The 9845-nt window shown below is 38.6% G+C and overlaps 1 protein-coding gene across 1 annotated transcript; it reads right to left on the reverse strand.

The window, feature by feature from the left end:
- On the reverse strand, window positions 1-1197 carry LOC113740841 (protein ALP1-like). The gene is made up of 2 exons (XM_027268359.1): window positions 679-1197; window positions 1-609 (listed from the first exon to the last, which is right to left on the reverse strand). Exons 1-2 carry the CDS (start codon window positions 1195-1197, stop codon window positions 1-3), a joined length of 1128 nt encoding a protein of 375 aa, XP_027124160.1.
- Between the last annotated feature and the right edge of the window lie 8648 nt (window positions 1198-9845).

Below are 9845 nucleotides of genomic sequence, written 5' to 3' on the forward strand. Positions count from 1 at the left end.
TCAATCATGGAGTGCTTCTGGAGTGACGTGCAATTGAGGTATTTGAGCTCCTGCGGTATGTGCGCCATCCATATTCGCTTCATCCGCCAAGTAGACGTCGTATGGCTGCATCTCCCTAATGAAATTGTGCAGTACACAGCACGCCACTACAATGTTCCTCTGTTCCTCAACAGGATAGTTTTTCATTGGACCATCCAAAATTTTGAATCTCATTTTCCATACCCCAAACGTCCTCTCTCTTATATTCCAAACCGAAGAATGACGGCGATTAAATTCACCTTTCTGTGCAGTCTGTGATCTCCCTCCTGGACCACTCTTGAAAGGGGCCATGAATCCTGGCATGTGTCTGTACACTGCATCAACCACGTAATATTTTCCAACCGGTGGTACGGGAAATGCTGCATCCGGATTGGAAATAGCATCCATTAAGACACGGCTATCATGGGCACTTCCTTCCCAGCCAGCTCTGACATATACGAACCTCATATCGTGGTCACATGCAGCTAAAACATTCTGTGAAAGCGTGCCTTTTCTGTTACGAAAGGCATCCTGTTCCCCTCTTGGCACGCTTGCCGAGACATGTGTTCCATCAATAGTTCCAATGCAATCCTAAACATTGAATTTTAATGCAAATTAATCATAAATTTAACTTATGAGTTTTAAGATGCGGCCACGTACCTTAAACCATGGATAAAATCGTCTATTATTCCGAATCCGAGGATGAGTAGTATCTGTGTTCCTATGTCGGAGTGCAATAGGTGCTAATTGGACTAAGGCCTGGCATAGGCGGCGTACGTGTCGATGAATTGTCTCAGTGGAATGTTGGAATCGTTCACCTAGCACTCTTTGTGTCAAATCATGGCTCAGACCATATAAGGCAATTGCTACGCTTTCCTCCAAAGTCACTTTATCACAAGGGCCCTCTGTAATGTATCCACTTTCTCGCAATATCCGGCATAATTGAATAAATATGGGCACATTCATGCGCATGTTATTAAGCATCCTAATGCACTTTCCCCCCAGTAGATCCTCAACCCAACCCTGACCAGTCATGGCACTCGTGTGGACCCTCTGCCCTGTCCTTGGAACCTGATGGGTTTGAAAATGCCACTGTAGAATCAACACAGCAGTTGCGGCTCTCCTTGCATCCTCTGGGTCATCTAAATTCAGTCCAAAATTGGGCGGAGCGCTGGCCATTTATCCTCTTTAGAGACAAAACACCTACATGAGAAATAAAGTACCGGATAAGGCTAAAATGCATCAATGCAAGTAATATGTGAACTAGTTGGAGCAACTCTTATATTAAAGTAGAAATCCTATTTATTATTAATTGTCTCGAAAAGTGCATATTCGAAATGCCGAAAGTTTATCAAATCGTCTTAAAATGATCCAAACTGGGCAATAAGACAACCCCAGTGCAAGTTCGTTTCCCAACAAGGAAAACCAGCATCCTTTGTAAATCACAAATACAAATATTTTACATGAAAAAATGCAAACTAATGTCCTTCAAACTGATGATGAACCTATAGGCACATGCAGGTTTCAATCATCTAGGTCGCCCCCCCAATACTCAATGCATATAACCGCTTCCTAGCATCACTCATTTGACTCAGAAACATCCTCCGATGGTCAGCGGATTCAGCCAACTTCACAGCAACTGTAATGAATACTTTATCCGGCAAGCCTGCTATTTTGTTTAAGGTTGCATTGGCATGTGTCACCGAGAAAGGGTCATCATCCACGCAAATCGGAGGAGGAGGGGCTGGAGTAGCAGCAGGTGGGGGTGGTGGGGCATCTACGCTATTGGAGATGCTCCGATCGGAAGCAAACGTCGCATCCATCCAAGATATGGCATTATTGTAGGAGGTGCGACTTAGACTAGGCGGGAGGTCGCCGTCCTCGGCGGATGAAGATTCCGGAGTCTTCCTCTTCCCCTTGCCTTTGCTTTTTGAATGTTTGGCATCTGATTTCCCAGTTGGAGGCATAGGAGGGATCATTTCATCAGTCAGGTCCACGTGCTCCGGGCCCTGGCCACCCATATTGTGATATGCTTGACTTTGCCTCGCCCTTATCTCATCATTGATGTCTACTGGTGGCTGGTTTGAGTCCCTCGCATATCGACCTTGGGCATCCATTTTATCAAACACCTCCAATAACATGTAGAAGATACGGCAATCTTTGTTGTGGAATGTCTCAAAAGATGGGTTCTCCTACACATTTAACACCAAAAATTAGCCATTAGAAGTGTTAAAAAAACAATTTTTACACTTCATAAGCTTATGATGAATAACAAAAATTAATTTTTCTACCTTAATCATAGCTTCCCATTTGTTTTCGTCCATGGTTATAGTCTGGAGGAGGGGATCCTATCCGGCCCCAGTCACCCTCAACCGCATGCGATTATATTCTTGTATGAGATGCCTTAATGCATAATACTTCGCCTTGATTTGATTTGGATCAAAGTGGCATCCATTTTTGGCAAATTTATCAACAATTGCCGGGAAGACCTCGCTCTTTAAGTTGCCCTTGTTCATTTTATTACTCCGTTTCATTTCAACCAAGTACTCCACAAATTCAAGCTCTTGCTCCATTGGAAATTGGGCACGACCTTGCCTTGATGAACCAACCTTACCAGCCATTTGCTTTTTACACTTTATGTAGGACAAATAAGATTAGCGACAACTGGACGTTAAAGATACTAAACAGAAATTGACAGCCATCTATAGCCCCAATGCATATACAATACATAGTGAAGTAATACAGGTGAAAATCGTGGTAATAATAGCCATGAGCAACTAGGGCAGCCATGAACAACTAAAAGGAAATAGTTAACCAGTGAAATTAGTTGCCACAATTGCAAAAAGAGACGAATTAAATTATACCTTGAAGTAATTGGTGATGCAAAGCTGTAAGTCGTTGGAACCATACTCTGACCAAGCAGTGCTAACAGGATCGCCAAGTATGAGTTTTCCGACTGTGAGATGAAGCGAAAATCAGCCCTTACTGTTACTAACAGTCTGACATGCAATAACAGAAAAATTTACCCCAAAAACAAACCTCTAGAAATGGACCTAGTGCGCGGTGGCATAAACCTGTTAACAAAAGAATGCATGCCTATATCTCAAATTATGGAATACAGCTTAATTACCTAAATGTATAACATAACAGAAAAATACGCTAAAGAAAGAGATGAAATTCCATATTCAAAATATTAAAAAGCAAACACTAGAAGTTTAGAGCTCCTCTATATAACAAGGACAAATGGGTTTAAAATTTTCAGCTTTATATAAGCTAAAGAAGTCAAAAGCAGGGGAAAACTATTGAAGCAGCTCTTAATGCCGCAGGAACAACCAAAAAGTTGATTACAAGTTAATGAGCCTTCCCCAAACTATCTTTTGCATTCGTGCAAGCATGGAGTTTCCTACCCAAGCAGTTAGGTAACCTTTGATGGAAATAAAACGTGAAAAGACAACAAATAGAGGATAAAATCAGCAGCATTGATTGGTTTGGGCCTAATTAACCTTAGAATAGACAAGCAGTGGTCCATTTCAGACATCCCAGCCATGACCAGTTTTATTTTTATTCTTTTTTTTTATACAGTATTGAGTAATCTACTCTTACTGATATGGACAAGGAAAAGGGTGTATCCAAAGGGTCAAGAAGAACGTAAATTGGACTACTTTATTAGAATTAGGAAATTAAAAGTTTTTTTTTTATAGATTTTATCAATAACTGGCTTCTTAAAATTCAAAGATTCTAGTAGGCAAACCTTTAACACAAAATTTAATCAACGCCGCAGGCAAATTTAATCAACTCAGCTTCCAACATTAATTCACACACAGAGCCAAATTTAAGAGAGAATTTAATGAACTCAGCAGCCAAATTAATTCTTACAGAGCAACCTGAATGAATTAATTAACACAGAGCCAAATTAATCAACCCATGGCACTCATCAAACGTGAAATAATCAGCAGCCTTTCTCAAAACAGAGAGCAATTTTCATACCACTAGCATGTCCAAAACAGAGGTTGGTGGAACAATTCATTTAACTCAGCTATCAACTCAGCAGTAATCAATACTAAACATGGCAATCAACTCGGCTGTCAAACTAACAAAGCAGCCCTCTGTGACAGCCCCACCTGACCCTAAGGCGAACCAAAGGGTTCGGCGGACCGCCTGCCCAACTCTCACCGGGACTACGGATCCAGAACAAATGGAAACCTTACCAAACGCTCAAAAGAACTTCGAGAAGATAACATTCAAAACCCAATTGAGCCGAACTAAAAGATACAATCAATCTTTAGGACAACGTTCCCACGGAAAAAAAACCAAAACAAGATGGAGGGCCGCTGCCACGTCACAATCCCACCAAGTACAAGTAAACTTTGTTTGACATGAGAGAATATACATTCCCAAAGACATATAACCATAAGGAAACACTGTACAATATACATATTAGTAAGTTTACACACCAAAAGAAATATTTTATTAAGATACATTTAGGGTTTCTAAATTGTCGAGGAGCTATACCCAAAAGAGCAAAAAAAATTCTAACTAGCCCAACTCAGTCTTCTAAAACATCGAAGTTCCAAAAGATAGTTCCCTTTAAGGAAAATAAGGATAACGGGATGGGGTGAGCTAAAAGCTCAATGAGGTACCAAAAGTATAAACATTAGAAATCATGAGAAATCACTTTTAGGGCACATATACACATCAAATACGAGAAATGAATGAACACCACAATTTAAAGGATACAGGTGGCTCTCAAGAGCCCAATCCCCGTTGTAATACTTGATCCAACCTAGTTGACCATCCGTCAACATTCAAATAAAGGAACCAATCCAGTAGAACACCACTTTAACGCCAAATCCCGTCCACCAACCATACCCCTTACTGGGCCCGAACGCCAAACAGGAACATGAATGGTAATACTTGAGTATACCGAAAATTCAGAGTCTCCAATACCCATAGATTCCCTAGGAACAGGCACCCATGGATTGCCAATTTCCTCGACCAAACCCTTGCTGGCTCGATTCAATCAACTCCCCATAAAGTTGAGCTCAGATGTAACAGGAAGGTCGTTGGATACACTTCCAAACGATATTATAACAGGCGCAGGTAACAGATTCAAGTATATACAGGAAACAGGCTACACAGGCCAGAGAACGAGTGTGATAAGGTACATACTCGCCTCGTACAGAATAAACAGTCGATAAAGACATTCAAATAGCAATTTGCAAATACAGATAACCATTTTTGCAATAATTCAGGGGAGTGGTACACTCACCGGTTCCAGTACAGATACTTCAAAAGTTTTACCCAAAGTGGCTTTAATCGCCAAGAAACCCTAAAATAATCAAGATAAAACAATTATAGTTCGCACATCCACAAATCCAGTAAATGGAATGCATAAATGAGATTCGACTACATGTCGTACGCCTTTCCCGGTTAAGTGCTAGTACAGAAGAATAAAAATATGACTTTTGAGTAAAAGATAACAGTTGGTCATAAGGTTACAAACAACCCCCAAAACCCCTTCATTTTTACTAAGATCAACTCAACTTGAAGGAACCGCGTAGCCCTAAAATTTTGGCAGCATGCCCTCTGTATTTTGCTATATTCCGGCCATTTATGGCTTCATTGTTTTTCCTCAACTCAGTCCAATTCAACACATAAGAAATCTCAATAAAATAGCCCGTCAACTAGGTTCAAGTTCATCCAAATACAAAGCAAGTCTAGGAATGCAACTTGAAATCAAGTTTTAAGGACAAAAGCTAAATAACAGGTTTAACGTCTCTTATCGTATCGGTCACAACCGAAGCTACGCTTATCGGATTGTGGTGCAATTTATACCGTTTCTAAGATAAGACAAAGAGCTACAACTTTGATGAAGATCACTCAGTCCAGTTCATAGTGTATTTAGGTCAAATATTCAAATTACAGAACCAGAATCTCACAATCAGGCTAGTTAACCGCACTATGATTAAACGACAATAACTCAGGCTACTGAAGTCCGATTGAGGTGTATCTTATGGAGTTTCGAAACAAAGACATACACCTACATTTCTTATGAAGGCCTCTAAAGCTAAATCATGCATTTTCAGAGTAAAAAATTGAAATCTCCACGAAGACAGAAAACTGTCCGCGAAACAGGGCTTATGGGCAGTCAAGGGTATTTCGGTTATTTCACATACTACAGTGCTCCGATCGAGCTGACATTTTACAGGAAGCTATAAAACATCATTTCCTACAACTTTTATGTTTTAACCTAAGGCTAATTCGGCCTCCATCATGGCCAAACAAAACCGGGCAGAACAGGATTAATTGAAACCCTAAACTGGAATTTCCGCAACCAATCATATCCAGCATATACCAACTTCATTTTACACTATAACAAACCATCAATCCATGACTAAACAATAGTTACTATATAAAAACAGAAAAATCAATAATAAATCAAAAATCCATCAAAACTCCACTTCCAACCATCAAACCTACTACAAATCAACATATTTAGCCACAAAAGCCACTAATTTGACATTAACATGAACAAAGAGGAAGTTGTAAGCAAAGTACCTTAACATCTCAAAAAAGATAGTAGCTTAGGGGTTTTCCTTCCAAAATAACTCCACCAAGATCTTCAAACTCCCTTAGCAAGTCACTTTTGTGGACTAATTCAAGGTTTAATCAGTTGGATTTCAAGATTTGTGCAAGAAATGGAAGATATAGTTAAAGCTTTCTTTTCTTTTCTCTCAAGGTGAGGTTCGGCCAAGGAGGTTAGGAAATGAAGATGATTCGGGTCAAAATTGGAGTTTTAGTAAAGTTAAGAAAGTTAGGCAAGTCTAACTTCCAATCGTGACGCGACACATGGCACTTTTAATGGGTCAAGCTTATCTTCTTTCTTCCAATAGTTAATCTATCTAGCTAATCTCTAGTTATCTTCTAACACCTAGTAAATTAATTCCGGTATACAAAACATAACCTAATTGGTCGAATTTGTCGCACTTAACGCCACTAGCGGGTCCCACGTCCAATATACACTCTTTATTTCTCATGAACTAACTTATACTAGAAAAATGATTTAAAACCTATATTTACTTATAAAAATCTCGAAAAAATCAATATAATAGGGTATAGTGACGAAAATGCATGCGAGAAAATAAAATAAAATATTATGAAATAAAGAAAATTTACGGGTCCTCACACCTTCTCAAGAAATTAGCATATTTAATACCAAAATTCAAATTAATCCAAGAGACTAGTACGCCATATTGTAGGAGGTAATCAACGAATATAAAATGCACTGTTGACTGGAATTCACGGGCGAAAAAAAAAATTCAATCGCAAGTCAACCTCCATTCAAAGCTATGGGATTTAGGAAATCAACCTAAATGGAAGCACATCATTCTTCCTTAAACACTCTTCGTTCCAGGCGTGATGTTAGAGGCTGAGCGTGATGGAGGGACAGACACAGCAGGTCGCACTTTCCTCAGCTGGTTGCTCCTTCAAAGTCCGTCGGTACCTTCAGCTTGGACCATACAAAGAACAATGAATGGGTTAACACCAGCTCCAATTGTTTGCCACCGCGTCCAATTGCTCCGATCGGCTCCATACTTCGTCGAATTGCTCAGCTGAGTTGGGGTGCAATTTACTGTATAGGGCAAGGTTTCTGTGATTTCAAAATGCACGGTGAAGAGTCTGCTTTACCGAAGTGCAAGTGTGGGTTTGCTACTGAAAGGGAAAGTGAAAAACGACGTCGTCCTCTTTAAGTGTAACAAGGGAGCCGTGAGTTTTTGGAAATTTTTTGGGGTTCCTGTAGTAAAAGTTGTTAAAAAACTAGTAGGAAACAAACTTGGCTAAAAACCAAGGTTCCAATTGTGTAGTTTCTCTAGAATCTAAAGTTAAGCAAAAGTATGTCTTGAAGGGCCTATTTATAGAAGAATCAAGCTCCAAAATAATTTGTTAAAGTTGATGCAAATTACTTCATGAAATCACCAAAAGTTGATTCTACAAGCCTCCATGATTTCTTAGACAATTTCCATTGAAATTTGATAAAAAAAAAATGGTTCAAAAAGGTTGTGTGAACAAGCTGCAAGTTGTAGAGCTAAAATCATGGTTACATGGGGTAGGTCGTGTAACACCCCCACGTAGGGGTGCTGTCGAGTCGAGTCGAACTCGAGTAGTGCACTACTCGAGCTCGACTCGAGGCAAAATAACTAAGCTCAAGCTCGAGCTCGAGCTCGTCAAGCTTTTAAAATTCGAGCTTGAGCTCGAGCTCGACATCAATTTATGGAACTCGAGCTCGAATTCAAGATTGAGTTTAATTAAATGTAATTAATTCAAATCAAGCTCAATCGAGCTTATTCGAGCTCAATCAAGCCTATTCGAGCTCAAGTAATAAAAATTAATATTTTATATATAATTTTAAATAAAGGATATTATTGACATTTCACAATAATAAAAATTAAAATATATATTATAAAAAACTCAATAGAGCTCGTCGAGTTCTCGAGTATTATATTTCCAAGATCGAGCTTGACTCGATAGCTCTAACGAGCAGCTCGAGCTCGAGATCGAGTTTGGTCAACCGAGGTCGAGCTCGAGCTGCTAACCAAGTAGCTCGCGAGCTCGAGCCGAGCTACTTGGTTCAGCTCCAGCCCTACCCCCACGTAACTGCTCTCTTGTAGGTTTGATGCTTTTTTGATGATTCTAGAAATTACTCTATTCCTGAACTAAATTAAGCTACAAATTTCTCTATTATGGAAGCTGAATTAGCTCTTGTACAAAACAAAATTGCAATCCTTTGAATTAGTTTTCTAATGAATCAAGAATCATCTCATTTGGATGTTTGTAGGTTGATAAATGACTGAAATACACTCGACTGGTCAAACCCTATATTAGACTTTGATAACATAAATGCAGCTTTGTATTTCAACATTTTGACTATGAAAACTTATGAACTAAATTTCAATGTCTTCATATGAAATGTAGATATATATCTTAGATTCAAAATGGTTCAAAAATCAACTCAATTTAATACGCTCGAGTTATAGTCAATAAATCAAAAGATGTCAGAGCTGTCAAATTTCTCTTCGCTTGAACTTGATTGCATTTCATACTTTCAACATTTTGCACTTCATTTCATTTTAAATTACTTCAAATCATCAAGAATCATCCAAATATTTTCTCACTTCACTTGATGATTGAGTCATTAAACCCTACAAATATATGAATTTTAAACTACTTCAAAGCATCAAAATGCAATTTTTCACACTTAAACCATAAAATGCAAACTTCACTAGAAATCTAGTCATTTAGCTATTAAAATGATTAAAACATACCAAAAAATAAACAATAAAATACACTTAAAACATGATATATCAACATTGTTTTTTGATATACATTTAGCGACTAATGTTCAGTTTTTTGCTGGATGTAACTTCTGATATATCAACATTGTTGATTTCAGTTGCCCTGTCTTCTTTTCACTTTGTCGTGTGTGCCTGTGTAAGTTATAATTCAGAGTTTAGGTCATCCTATAGGACAATTTTTAAAAAAATATATTTTTTGTATTTGTTTTTGAGTAGTTCAAATCGGTTGTCTTGTGCTATACTGCAATCAGGATTTTGGTTACCTATTCAATCCCTTTTATTCAAGACATTTTTGTGTCAACTGTAGTCTTTGCATTATTTCTTATGTTAGCATGGGAGCATGCTGCCTCAAATGATTGCGTATGTCTTGTTCTCTACAAATGCTCTTTCGAATCCCATGTTACCAGGGTGCTTGGAGTAGTATGAGTAGCCTAATTGCCAATTGCTCGTTACTGATGCTAGCCAAATTAATTC

Source organism: Coffea arabica, chromosome 4e (genome assembly GCF_036785885.1).
Source record: "Coffea arabica cultivar ET-39 chromosome 4e, Coffea Arabica ET-39 HiFi, whole genome shotgun sequence".
Lineage (NCBI taxonomy): Eukaryota > Viridiplantae > Streptophyta > Magnoliopsida > Gentianales > Rubiaceae > Coffea > Coffea arabica.